The sequence below is a fragment of the Danio rerio genome, chromosome 23 (assembly GCF_049306965.1).
Source record: "Danio rerio strain Tuebingen ecotype United States chromosome 23, GRCz12tu, whole genome shotgun sequence".
Taxonomy (NCBI): domain Eukaryota; kingdom Metazoa; phylum Chordata; class Actinopteri; order Cypriniformes; family Danionidae; genus Danio; species Danio rerio.
The window spans coordinates 35,149,871-35,165,603 of NC_133198.1; the positions used below are offsets into that span (position 1 = coordinate 35,149,871).

The window sequence follows — 15,733 nt, forward strand, 5'->3', positions numbered from 1 at the left end:
TCCCCTTCCCCCAAATGTATATGATTTCATTGGTGACGTGAATATGAAGCGGGAGCCTCTTTTTAACGGGCTCCTGTAAACATTCTCATTTACAGCAGGACCCCTGTTTAAAAGTGGAAATAATTGGGTTAAAAGCCATGGAGGGCCTTCATGTGGTTCGCATCTTCGCTTTCCACACTTTATAAATGGAGGTTCATTTTCACGGGCCTTTTATCTTTTATTGAACAGGAAATAAAAAGGGGGAAGGAAAGTGTGCTTCCAATCAAGCAATAGCAGATCTTATTCTTTAAGCTAATCAGAAAAGAAACCACTGGTACACTGGAACTATTTAGATTTCATTTCAGCTCCTTTATTGGGGAAAGTGTGACGGTATTTGGCTTCTTTAGAAAATCAGAGATGGAAGAATGTTGGATATTTACAAACCTAATGTTGTTTCCTGATGATTTAATGAGCTGGACGATTTCTTTATGGCGAAATCCGTCAACTGAAGTGTCGTTCACGCTGGCAATCGTGTCACCTATAAAAAAATTAATTAAATCACAGAGAAAAGTGTTAAACTGAGAACACGTTTGGTTGGAAAATAAATAAAATAAAACCTAAAAAAGTTGTTAGTTCTCTGGATCTGCTTTTTATAGCCACATGTCTGTCGTAAAATGTTAAATTATGTTTACTTTGATAATATAAGTGTTTTACATAACTACTGAATAATACATATTTAAAACACTTCAGACAAGAATATTATCATTTTAGACCATTTATTTACTGAAAATGACATTAAGTCAATATAAAATATTCCATACGTGTAAACCTTTTAATATTAATTTAATTAAATTAATTTATTTATTACACACATTTTATTTACTCAATAGTTAAAATATCAAAACTATTTTTATTTCATTTTATTTATTTATTTATTTACACACATTTTATTTACTCAATATTTAAAACACACACACACACACACACACACACACACACACATATATATATATATATAAATATTTTAAACATACATTTGATTTACTTAATATTACATATCTCACTATTTTTAATAGATTTGATTATTTACACATACATGTTATTTACTCAATATTTAAAATATATATATATTTTTTATTAATTGTAATAATTTTCCATACATTTACTCAATATTTAAATAAAATAATAATAATAATAATAATAATAATAAATAGTTTTCATATTTTAAAATGAGCAAATAAAATGTGTTTAAATAAATATTTTTTTATTTAAACAAACATTTTATATACTGATAATTTAACATATGAAAGCTGATTTTTTACAATTCTTATATTGATGATATATAATTTTCTGCCAAATGCACTAAATGTTAATATTTCTATGTAAAATCTTGAAGACACGTTGTCATTAATGTTTATATAAACCAAAAGCTAACAAACTTTAAGTGGCCTTTTAATTTTTTCATCCTCTATTGCCATATTTTCCAGAATATAGGTCCATCTTTTAGCACGCAAAACATGCTGCCATTATAAATCTAATTAACTTGACGCCAGCAAAAACACGTCTGTGCATTTTTTTCCCCCTTCTGGCGTGACTTCGAGCTGAAAACACTTTGTTCATTGCAACTTTTTTCTTCATTACATCAAATGATTGTTTCCCTGAAGGGTTTTTGGGACGCATCTGTTGAGGGCCTGAACGGCACACATCAATCTGTAATAAAACAATTCCTTTTCTCCTCTGAGAGTTTTGGGTTGTCTGGTGATGAGGTCATGTTCTTTTGAGCGACAGGCCAGGCAGGACAATGGCGCAAAGCATGCAGGGAATGCAGGAAGCGAAACCAACACACGCACGGCAACACCGGGTAGGAGTTCCTCTTCACTGCTGAACTGACATCAGTTTATCTGACATGCAGAACTGTCAAATCGTGGACACAGAAAAGTTCAACTGATCTCAGGACAGAGTAAGCAAGTTTTCATATGAAGAACTCCTTGTTCTCTTCAGATAATAGAAAGGAATGCAGAATCTGCATTTTAAATTTCCTTAAAGCGCTAACAAATCATTAAAGCCTGAATATGGCTTTCCAGGATAATGACACAGATGTATTTTTGAGACATTTCTTGATCTTCTTCTCAACTGGTTTTGCATAAAGTTGCCATTAAGCTTCTATAAAGATTAATACACAAGTTCCAGGTTAACATCTGGCAACCGTTGTAGGGGTTTTCTGTACATAGCAGTAAATAATAATAGATATTACAAGGAGTTTAATAAAAAAATAGCTAAATTGTATAATGTATAATTTGTTTCATAGAACAAAACAGGCATTGAGTAATTTTGATAACAGGCCTCAGTTTGCTTGTACATTTACTCTACTTTTTCAAAAAAAAATGTTAACAAGTTTTGATTTTGAAAGAAATCATTAATTAAATTGATCAAAATTGAATAAAACTATTAAAATGTTACAATTAATCTGTATTTTTAAAAACTGTCCTTTTGAACTTCCCATTCATACAAGATTCTTGAAAATATTCCACAAAACTATTAAACAGCAGTGCTTTTAATCCTGATATAACAACAAATTATTTCTAAAAAATCATTTATCACTGAAAACAGGCTTATCAGGACAGCCCTTTTTAATTTATGACATGTAAAATATTAATGTCAAAACAGGAAGAGCAAAAACAAAAAGGAAATGACATGATGCTCAGAATAAAACCTCAGATTAATGAAAGGACTGTGCAGAAGCAAGCATCCCACACATGCACACAAATAAAATAATCTGACTTTACTCTATATGGTTGTACTTCTACCCACCCCAATTCTTTTCTGTAGCAGTAATTCATAAAAATAGATATTACTAGTTCAAACAAAATAGCAAAAATGTCATTCAGAATAAACAAAAATGAACAGCAATATTTAATTTAAGACTTATGTCAAGTACAGGAAGTTTGAAAACACAAATAAATGTTCAGAAATAAACCATGTGGCGGCGTCCAAAACCATCTACTACTCAGTAGGTACTACATTTGAATGTAAATGTACTACTCAGCTGTGTACGTTCTATACAGTATGAGTAGTGTGAATGGAACTCGGACGTACTACAACTGCCAATTAGTCATAATCACGTGACCTACGTCGATTCACTTCCATTTTATGAATTCTCTCGCGGGGCATCATGGGATAGTGTAGCGCGTATTTGATGCACACTTCAGAATCTCGCCAGAGGTAATAGGTAATTAAGGTACTTTTTGGATACTGTTTTTCGAATACTATGAATTCGGACATACTACTCAGCTTGCATACTGTTTTTAGCATACTACCTAGTACTACATTTGAACTGAAATGTACTACTCTGCTGTTAGAAAAGTACGTTCTATACAGTATGAGTAATATGAATTGAACTCGGATGTACTACATCCGCAATTTTGTCATGATCATGTGACCTACGTCGCTTCACTTTCATTCATGAATTCTCTCGTGGGGCATCATGGGATAGCGCAGCATGCATCCAATGCGCACTTCAGAATCTCACCGGATGTAGTACTGTAGGTCATTCGGTTACTTCTCGCATACTGTTTTTCAACTACTATAAACTCTGACATACTACTCAGTTAGCACACTGTTTTTAGCATACTCACTAGTAGGTACTACATCTGAATGTAAATGTACTACTCGGCTTTTAAAAAAGTACGTTCTATAAAGAATGAATGTCAGAAGTATAAATGGAACTGGGATGTACTACATCCACCATTTTGTCATGATCACGTGACCTACGTTGCTTCGCGTGATTTTTTTTCCCAAACCTGTTCAGCGCAAACCACGCCCCTACGCTAAAACCCCACCCCGCAGCTGAGACACGCGCGATTTCATTGGGCAACGTTGTTACTTGTCGTCTGAGAAAGAAGTTCAGAGTGCACATCAATCAAGTTCGTCTCTAATGGATCTATCGTTGACAAAGGGTAAACACTTCTTGCTTAATAATGTTTAATATTAATAATTTATTCATGGAGATGTGAGTTGTATGTTTTTTTATAGTGTTCATTTTATTTATTTTATCTTTATTTTATCATTTTCGATCGCCCTCAGGAGAGTAAGTTACGATTGTAGTCCCAAAGACCAAGCTGCGGATCTAAAGGTAAAAAATACATAGTTTTTTTTTTTATTTAACACACAAATTACAAATTTAGTACACACAGTCTTTCAAAAATTTGGGATCAGCAAGGATTGTAATTTTGTTTATAGAAGGATGCTTCAATTAATCCAAAATACAGAATTAAATAAATGCTGAAGTTAAAATAATGTGTTTCTTATTGACTGAAAACTAATTTAATTAAACTGTTTCCAACAATGATAATAAATTAGCATTTATAATGATTTCTGAACTATGGTGTGACACTTAAGACTAGAGTGATAATGTTGATAATTCAGCTTTCACATCGCATGAATAAATGATCGATTTACATCAAAATATAAATATTACTTTAAATTTCATTAACATTTCACAATAATGCAACTTTCTGTATTTTTATTAAAGTGAATGCAGCCTTGATGAGCAAAAAAAGCTAATATTGATCTCAAACGTTTGAACAACATTAAAAGATTTATAAATAATATAAATTATTATTATTACTTTTATTGTAATAAACTTGGCTTACTGTAAAATTTTGGGATTTCTCAGTTAAAATGTTTATGGGTGAACACTCTTTCAGGTAAATTATTTCTACTTTTACAGAACTGGTTGCCTCGAGAATAAATACCACTTCTGCACCTATCGCTTAGGCCGTACAAACAGTAAATCACATTTGGGCCACACATGTTTTGAAGCAATTCTAAAAAATGCATTGAGGGATTTGGGAAGTAAAGGAATGGGTGAAAAAACTTAGTAAGTCTTGAGTTAGTTGGAGAGTGGCAGTGACAAAACCTAAAAAGGGACAATGTCAAATCAGTTCATTCTTTGTTACACTATATAAATGTAACACACTGAAAATAACTTTACAGTAAATATTGTAAACATACATAGTTCTACTGTTCAAAACATTTTAGATTCTTCACACAAATTGAGATGTTTATTAATATATTTTGATTTAGTGTGCCAGTTAGAAATCTCAGTTAACATTGAATTGGTTAATGGTTTGTAATTGTCCAGTGAGATTTTTACCCTTGTGATGGCTCCAGTATTTGTATAAACTTAGGACAGGTCATATGGATAGATGACTGGATAGACAGATTTTCATATGCACAGCCACAGTGATTCTGAAATCATATAGTCTCAGCCTCAGACATCATGCCAAGCAACTTCTGATGCATATGGCACACTTTTCTGGAAACCTTTTTAAAGATCCTCAGTTGTCCTCTGATTAGTTTAAATATACATGATTTCTGTGAGTTGACAGACCACCTAGAAACAAGTCTGTGCAGATAAAATAGCTGCAATGGTTATATTGATGACAGTCCTTATTAATAAACATATAACTTTCTGAGACATTTAGTGATTTACTGCCTGCATGTCTGTGATGATGGGCATTTATTCATTTGATTTAAATGCTAAATAATTAAAAGTATCCAATATTCACTGCATAAAAGCTTTAACTCACGATATTGACAAACTTGCTGGTATGCTTGTATATGTGTGTGTGTGTGTGTGTGTGTGTGTGTGTGTGTGTGTGTGTGTGTGTGTGTGTGTGTGTGTGTGTGTGTGTGTGTGTGTGTGTGTGTGTGTGTGTGTGTGTATATGTATTTTTTTCTAATGGCAGTGTAAATCTTCAAATATTCTGTCATTTTGGTCATTAAGATAAGAGAATGACCATTCAAAGCAGCAACTGTTTTTTTTATTTGTGGATACTCACAAAAACAACAAAACCTTGCTTTTATAGAACAAAGTAAACTTTCACTCACTTATCTCATCTGAGGTGATCTTTAGGTAAAAATGCTTCATTAAAATAATGAATGAATCTGAGAACAAATGCTACATACATGTCCTACAGATTTCCTGTATGTTTTGTTGACAGATCATTTAGAATATTGCTGCATCATTGTTGTAAACGTTTGAAATTTCTAAATGTAAAATAAAAATATCTAACATTTCTGCACACTTAAACATTTAAACATTTATATTTTTTTCTGTGGGCTCACTAAAGGTGCCAGCACAATGTTCATGTTCGATCAGGCATGGCTTGTCAACAACGGCTGTCCAAAAATATGCTGTGGGGCAAAAAGGGTTTGCACTTTGGTAAAGACTGTAGACAAAAGGGGAGGATCAAGTAGGTGAGTTAGAAATGTCAAAATTGTACTAATATTTTTTTTTAAGTTTCTTTGTGTAATTTATTTTTATTTTTCAGGAACAATGATCCCCATATTCCCACTTACTCAACCTCTGTGCGCTTGTACAATGTGCATTGAGGCACAAGGTTGTAGGGGTCACTGTAGTTGCCACCACTGCAAGAGTTAACGCTGTTGAGATGCCACCATGTCAGAGCCTGAGCTGCCAGTTGCCACCAGAGCTATTGCTGCCACATGCACCAGAGTTACTGTCAACAGAAAAGCTCACAAAGCCTCAACCACATTCAGACCCATTCCAGCAAAACTGCCAGAGCCCGTGGTGCTAGAGCTGGCAGATCTGCTGCTGCCATAGCCAACGCTTCCAGAGCCACTGATGCCACCAACTAAGCTCCAGGATTGGCCACCTCTGCAAAAGCCAACTAGCCTATCAGAGCCACTCTACCTATTTCTAAAGTGAGGACAATTTATGCTTTATAAATGCCTAATAAATGACAATTAAAGGCTCAGTGTCAAATGAACAGTACATCTTTGTAATCCTATCTAAAAAATAAAATTACTGTAAAGTTTAAACATTGCAGAATAACAGGAGTGTCAAAATACGACATAAAATTGGATAAAAAAACAACAACAATATAATAATTTAACAATATATTATGATACAACATTATAATGTTATTTAGCGAAGTTTAAACTGTACGGTAACTTTATTTTAGTTAAGATTGCAAAAATGTATTTTTCATTTGATACAGATTCATTTATGTATCTTTAAATGATAAGAAATAAATCAAGTCGTGTTTTTTCCCCTGTTTAGAAGATAACTGAGCCTTTAATAGTTATTTATAAGGGATTTATAAAGCATAAATAGTCCTCACTTTAGATTAGGTCACAAAACTGGATGAAGTTAAAATACTAAAGCATTTATTAACATACAAATTAATTATTAGTATATGCCTGAATAATAAGATATATAAATGTTAATTTGAATGGTTTATTATTTACTTATGCGTTCTAAATGATCTTTAAAAGCCACAAAGTACTCTCAAATAATTGGTTTGTAAATGATACAATACTTAAGTATTGAAAAAATTATTATTAACAAAGTATGAAAATACAATCATTAAGCACATTATAGATGTGCTTATAAATCAAGAATAGAGCATTTGTATCTGTAGTTACAAACTGCTTACTAACTTCTGTTAATGTAGAGTTAATGCTTAACAAATTATGAATTAAATTTGCTAATGCTTAATACATTATTAGCGTGTAGTTATTATAAAGTGTTACCAAAATGGGTATTGTTTATTTATTTTTTATGGGAGGGCTCTAACAATGAATATTATTGCTGTCCAACTGATTATTCTCATTTTCTGGTCATTAAAGGTAAAACAATAGGTACTGTGAGAGGAATCATATGATCAATTTTAACTTGTTTTCAGCATTAAATGAAAGCCTTATTTGAAAGGCCTGCAGAACATATGTTGGTCTCATTTGCAGTTATTAAACATTCAAACTCTGTATAGAAACAGGTATAGTTCAATGTACTTGTGCTTCAGTTGATTTTCATCTGATATGCAGATTATGTGCAGTGTTGGGTAAGTTACTCTGAAAACGTAATTCATTATTGATTATTACTAGTTATAATTTAAAAATAAATACAATTGTATTTTAAATTACTTTTTTATTCAATTTAATTTAAACTTAATTACTCAGTAAATCATTTATTACTCAATATTATAAAAGAAATATCCACAAATCCCAAAGCATAGACAATATAAATAAATAATTTAATTCTTTAAATTTGAGTCTAACAGAACCTTTTAGTTTCATTAAACATTATATATTTCAAATATTTTCAAATTTGATATCACAAATGTAACATTCTTTAATAAAAAAAAATCGGTTATTTTGCAAAATATCTGAATTTTGACAACAAATTATACACATTCCTATCCCACTTCTCTGAATTAATACAAGATATTGTAAGAATAAATCTTTCAATTTAACTATTTTATACTAGACAGCGAAAGATAAAGAGGTTATGTTTGCATGCAGGGGCTGTGTTAAATTAATAATATTTAAAAATGTTTTTTAAATAAATATTATGTTTGTGTGTTTTTTGCTGGTTTTTGTACTTGAGTAAAGTTTTCTCATTGTTAAGATGCTGTTGTGTGTGTGTTTACTTCATGTATTTTTGGCACTATATTTTTTATATATTCATTAAACACAGCTTTTTATATAAGCTGTAGTTTGTTTGTACTACGTTTTATTTCATACACGCACTTTGTTAACCTTTCGTATTTTAGGTCTTTTATTAAAAAATAGTTTGTGTTCGCTGGCATTGTGATAAAGCTGGAGCTGCTGGACCAATGAAATCGAGCCACGGACGTGAGTCACAGCAGTGGGGTGGGGTTTTCGCGTAGGGGGCGTGGTTTGCGCTGAACTGGTTTGGGAAAAAAAATCACGCCGTTGCTTCACTCCCATTCGTGAAATCTCTTGCGGGGCATCATGGGATGGTGCAGCTTGCATCAGATGTGCACTTCGGGATCTCGCCAGAGGTAATAGGTCATTTAGGTACTTTTCCCATACTGTTTTTCGATTACTATGAATTCGGACGTACTACTCAGCGTGCATACAGTTTTTAGCATACTACTTATTAGGTACTACATTTGAATTTAAATGTACTACTCGTGCTATACAGACATTCATCAGTAGTAAGATGTACTACATCCGCCATTTTGTCATGATCACGTTTTTTTGAATACCATGAATTACCATACTACTCAGCTCGCATATTATTTTTAGCTTTCTATATAGTATGGAAGTATTCAATTTCAGATGCAGTGTCAGTTTGACAATAGACTGACTTGACGATCTCCGATTGTATAGTTTGAAACTCCACATACAGTTTATGCAGTAAACAATCCAGAGTTCTACACAAGTGATTTGTGCTGGGACAACATGAAGGAATTAAGTAAACCTGTTAGTTTAAACAAATTTAGGCTGATTGAACAAAAAATAAATAAAATCAGTTATCCCACCAAAAAACTCTCTTTTAGTCTTTTTAGCTAACTTTAAATAAGTAGTTTAAACAAACGTTATTAAAGGCTACATGAGCGCTGTGCTGTTATATTTGCTCTTGCTTAAACAGTAGATCCGCCACTCAACCGTCCTATTGTTGACAGACTGACGAGCTCTTACAGTGAGAAAACACTTACAATCCCTCTGACAAAAAAATTACTCCAATTCAACACGCTCTCATTTTACTACATAACAGGATGTTGGGAGAGCTAGATGAGGGAAAGTGATCCTTGTTATTGCTTTGAATTGCACTCCCTGTGACCTTAAGGAGCTCCCTGAATATTCAAGCCCATGTGTCAAATGGCAGTTTAAAGCAGAACTCAATGAGCAAACACAAAGGGCGCCATTAGTGTGAGCACACTTACCAACTTTAAGGCCTGCGAGTAGAGCGGGACTGTCTTCGTGGACTTTGCAAACAAAGGTGCACATCTCCACGGAGTTCTCACTTTGGTGATGAAGCCCGTATGTCTGTTGACACACAATAATAAAAAAAAAAGAAAGTTCATGTTAGGGTGTCTCATGTTGGGGAGTAATACAGATATGCATTCAGAAAGTACACAGTTTCAAAGATGATTCCTTGGATTTACTTTTTTAAGATAAGTGGTTGTAAACAACTTATTTGGGCTGAATTTAAACAAACAAATTAAAGTTGAACATTACTAAATATGATTAGTTTGTTTAAAATTCAACCCAGATAAATTGGAAAAAAAGATTTCTGCAAAATCAATCAATCAAAATGAAATCACAATTGCTATGTTACAAAATGTCATGCACATCTTGTAAAGGAAGTGCGGTTGTGTGATCAGCAGAGATCAAATCTCTTCCAAAAGGTCAGAGGGCGCTCTTGTGTGAAAACTCAAAACACTCATGAAATCCCTATAACAGTTAGTGATAAGACGTTCAGATCATTTTACTGACTCGAACCTTTGAGTCTCGTTAATGGAGTCATTTTGTTCAATTCGTTCAATTTGCCAAAATAACATTAAAATGTTAAGAGATACTTTTAAACACATCTACAACTAGCCCAAACGTAGATCGCACCACAAACAAGTCAAGACTAGAATGCTACAAAGAAAGAGAAACTAACCCTTCATCGTTTACCCGGTGTATTATCTACGATTAGCTCCACTCACCTCTTCTAGCATGTCTTCAAATCTGAGTCGTTCGTTCACCTGACACCTATCAAATCTTTTTCTGGATCTAAATGCATATGATTGTCTTCTGTCTTCATGTGATGAACGAATGACTCAAACCCGATAGAGGACTTGAAAAATGAACTAATCTTCTACTCTACCTGCACAAATGTGCGAATAAACGAATCATTCACGAGAGGACTCATCATTCTCGAGTCACATAAATGATTCACAATAGCATTTGTAAAATAAACTGAAGATTTAAAGCTACTGTATGTAGGTTTTTGACTCTAAAGCATAAAAACTTGCGTAATATGTTAGAGGTTATTGAGGAAATGTGCAAAAGTTCAAATACTAGTTTATACGATAAACAAGTTTATTTAATCCCCTTTGAAAATATTGGAATGCCTCTCTTTGTTTTGGTTTGTGAAAGTCCACAAAATACATTTACTGCAATCGGGGTTGTCTTGGCGGAAAACACAGCACATTTAATTTCAGTTCTGGTGGCTGCCTCAATGTATTTGGGCAACTGAAAATGTAACCTCCGAAAGACCGTAGATGCCTCCATAATGAGACAACATATAACAGTACAAATATTACAAACGTAAACATTAGCTGATCAGCTCAGTTTAATCGCCAGACATACTTGTTCCATTAATCTGACAACCTGTGTGTGCGTCAGGTCATCGGAGGTTAAATGAAAACAGAAAACCTATCTAATATTTTGAACTTGGACTGCAATACATGGCTCAACCACTAGGACAATCTTGTACTGCAGGTTCAATTGCTTTTATTGATTCAATCCGAATAATAAATTACACGACTACAGAATCCTCACATAGAAGAATTTATATAACACTTGACTGAAGGTTTGAAGCGAGTTAAACATTATGTAAAAACGTTATATTTGTTATTTTGACATACTTTTAGATGTACAACTGTCATTATACATGCAATATGATTATGAATGCAATTTCGTGTAGCATTTTGACAAAATGCGCACAGAATCGCCTTCAATTAACCAGCAAGTCAACATAATAAAATGACGTTTAATAAAGTATATTTCAAACTAAATATGTATCAAACCTACACCGAGTTCTGACTTTGGTGTTAATGCCGGTATGTCCATAAACACATATAAAAGAAAAAGGTGTGTAGTAGTATAGTAGTAACAAAGGTGTCTTGTGAAGAGAGTAATGCTATTTATAGATATGCATTCATAAAATAATCCCAAATCAACATACTAAAATGATTTCAGAAGGAAGACTGAAAACTGGAGTAATGTTTCGGCTTTGAGTCATATGAAAATAAAAAATTTATCAAAAAAAGAAGATGCTAAAAATAAAGCCAAACAAAGAAGACTCATGCTGAGAGTAATGTTTTTTTCTCTTCAAAATACACATTCAGAATGTAAACAAAATGAGTCACACACTTGCTAGCAAAGGTGTGGCTTTTCTTTTTTCTTATTGTTCGACATAGCATTGCTAAACCCGGTTTGAAAGCGTTTATACAGAGGCTTAACACCATAATAAGCTCAATGTGTTGCATGTTGACCTGCAGGGCTTCACAAAGACTGATTAACTCAATGACAGACTCAATGGCTGAAAGGAAGCTGAACGTGAGCGGCGGCTCCAGGTGGTTTACGCACATGCAAACATCTATGATAAACAAGCCACACCGAAACTGGGCCACCTGAAAAGCATGGCTTTTTGTTGTCGTTTCGATGTTTGAACTGTATTTGGAGTTCATCAGCCTTTTCCCTTTCAATCACTCAGTATGAGTCATTTTGATGTTAAAATATTTGTTAAACTAATTTAAATGAAAACAACGGTAAAAGCAGCATAATTTCTGTATTAGGAACTCATTGAAAAAAAAAAATCTAAAACAGTATATACATATTTTTCCTCAAAATGTTGTAACCATCATCTAAAACAAGAATAATTTAACGAATATATATATATATATACATATATATATATATATATATATATATATTTTTTTTTTTTTTTTTCATAGAATTACATTTAATATATCAAGTAACACTATGTACATGACAAGCAGTTTGCAAAGGGGATACTATGCTTTTACATTATGCTATTTTTATGAAACATATATTTTAATGTGTATTTCAATGTGTAAAATATAGTTTATTACATTGTTGTAATATAATATAATATAATATAATATAATATAATATAATATAACTCAAAGCCATGTGACTGAAGCAGACAAAAAAAATAGTGCTAATCAGTGTTTCATATTGTAGCATACCTTCAGAATGATAAAGGAGGATATAGACCGTTTTCTTGGTGTCAAAACAAATTTCCCTTTTGCAACGTGCACATTTATGAGAGAAAACTGATGGTATTCGGAAATGGGATGTTTTTTTCTTTTGCTAAGAGTTTTTTTTTTACTTAATGTGAAATAACAGAGATTTCTGATTTTGATGTAAAAATCGTTGCTAATTTTCTACAGGAACGTAGACAAGCAGCATCACACTGTGCAATATTGCAAAACAACACTGTCAGGATGATGATACACAGATTTTTGAGCACAAACTCACAGAATTTAGTATGTAGTTTTGCTGCTTTTAGATCAAGAACAACAACTGCCTTCAATGTCCATTCATATACTCTAAAAAAATCTAGGCTTATATCTTTACAAATAATAAACATCTTCATTTAATGCTTTATTTTGTCCAATCAAAATATCCCATGTTTCAGTGTTTATTTGTTTTTAAGAGGATTGTGGACATTGTCCTTTTATCAAAAACAAAAACAAAAAAAAAACATACACGTGCAATTACTGCCTCCAAAAATTCCTCAATGTTGTAGCCATCATCTAAAACAAGAATAATTTAACGAATATATATATATATATATATATATATATATATATATTTTTTTTTTTAATAGAATTAAATTTAATATATCAAGTAATACTACGTACATGACAAGCAGTTTGCAAAGGGGATATTATGCTTTTACATTCTGCTATTTTTATAGAACATATATTTTAATGTGTATTTCAATGTGTAGAATATAGTTTATTACATTGTTATAATATAAAAATATATACTATAATATAATATAATATATTATAATATAATATAATATAATATAATATAATATAATATAATATAATATAATATAATATAATATAATAGCATATCATTTATTAATATAATAATTTATGGCTTTAAAAATTAAAGCAATATTTAATAGCAGATATAAAAAGTAATTTGTGCCACTAAAGTCCTGTGCAGTTTGCTATAAACAACTTAACTCTGAACTCTGTAAACTAAGGGATGTTAAATGGTTAAAACCCTTTCATATTGGTGTGAGATATTTCAACTGCAAATTGGAGCAAAATGAATACACATCTCCTCTACACAGCAAGAGAAAGAGGAAGGAACTTTGTTTGACGCCAACATGCAAAACAGCTTCAGTTTCCAGCATAACTGTAATCAGTAATTCACAAGCTGATACGCACAATCCATTTGGGAGTCGTTTGCATGTTGGTGCCCTCGGTATCGCATGGGACTTTGGTTCATTGATGTGTGCAGATTCAAATGAGTGTGTATGTGTGCGTGTCACTTCACTGTTAGTTTCCTGACATGCACAGCTCAAAATGTTTGCTGTGGTCCACAAGAGCTTTCACCACAGACACCGGCTGCGGCTGCAAGACACTCTCACGAACTGCAGTTTCACAATGAATGACAATTTCTTAAGCGCCTTCAATGCGTAGGATTGACTGATGTTGCTGCTTATTTCCTATAATAAAATCTAAAACTGTTGTTGAGGTTAACAGCTTCGTTAGCAAAAGACACTGTTAAACCTCATTCTGTCAAAAAGAAAAGATAAACTGACTAAACTCTACGTGACTCTTGACGTAGACTCTTAAACGGAATAATCCCCCCCATATTTTTTCAATTACAGACATGCCTTGTGGCATGATAGACCAATATGACTTATCTTTACCCTTTAAGGGCACCTATTTTTACCCCTTTTTCAAGATTAAATGGAAATCTTTTGTGTCTCCAGAATGTGTCTGTAAAGTTTGAGCTCAAAACACCTATCAGATTATTTACTATGTCTATCAGAATATTGGTAATTTCAGCTCTGAACACAATTTAGTTGTTTTTGTGGCCTGTGCCTTTAATGCTAGTTCTCCCCACCCACCATTCCCACGTGCCTGTCAGAGTGTGCCTCAATCTCCCTCCCTGGGCTGCATAAGATAAACAGCACAGTGACAGACATGAAGGTAGCCGATCTCACATAACGTTTGTGAGAAATACTACAGTAAGAACTTTCCCAATGATTATTTGATGTATTTGTTGTAGAGTTAATTCAAGCCTTTCTGCCACAATGAGTCTCATACAATGTTGTTACAGAGTTTGCGCACACACATCGCACATTTAACTTTGCACTGTTTTTGAAGCAGAACTCGTACATCACGTTGCAGTAGGCCTCAAAACAGAAGGGATTTGGGTGCTATTTTAGGAAATCAAGAAATTAAAAAAAGAGACTTGTTGTGTTTCTATCATTCCAATATTACTGTGGACACACTATACCTACACACAGTTCTGCCCAAACAGCTTACAAAAGATGATTTTTATCATAGGTGCCCTTTAAGTTTTATTAAACTAAAAGTATGTTTCTTTTTAAGTGTTAAGTGGACATGAACAATAAAAGCATTTTAGCATTTAAACATTTAAAGGTACACTTGATTTTTGGGAAATAGGCTGTATTATTGCAAAAAGGGAAAATGAAGTGTGTTTTCATCAAGTTGTTATGGAGCGGCTGACTGTATTGTTAACTGGTTTATTCTACAATTAAATGCATTTCCACCAATTGTTATTCGTATAAAGCCAATTTAAAGAGACAGTCTATTCACCCTCAAGGTGTTCTAAACCTGTTTGAGCTTTTTTATTATGTTGATTAAAATAACTGACATCCATATTGACCTTATTCTAAAATGCGGAGGTGTGCTTGTTTTTGCCAATGTTTTAGAACTTCCAATTCAGTTGCCTATGGGAGAAATAGGAATAATAAACGGCAGAAAACGATCGAACTACTTGCTCTACAAACAAGCGTGTTCATGACTATACAGACAAAAGCAGAAAAAAAAATCAGTTTGAACATCAAGCAGCTTAACAAGCTTGTTTTAACGTCTAAAAATGAATGAAAGTAAATGAGACTGAAAGTCTCGAGCCAAAGAGATTCAAATGGCTGCGCCTCTTACTCGAAGAATAAGGTCAATAGTGG

The 15,733-nt window shown here is 32.9% G+C and overlaps 1 protein-coding gene across 1 annotated transcript in view; it reads right to left on the bottom strand.

The window, feature by feature from the left end:
• tamalin (trafficking regulator and scaffold protein tamalin) overlaps positions 1-15,733 on the bottom strand; it is a 36,412-nt gene that overhangs the window by 6,646 nt on the left and 14,033 nt on the right. Inside the window, exons 4-5 of the mRNA NM_001039924.1 lie at positions 9,699-9,801; positions 424-517 (exon numbers count right to left, since the gene is read on the bottom strand). Coding sequence (NP_001035013.1) covers positions 424-517; positions 9,699-9,801 — 197 coding nt within the window. The remainder of the gene's footprint in view (positions 1-423; positions 518-9,698; positions 9,802-15,733) is intronic.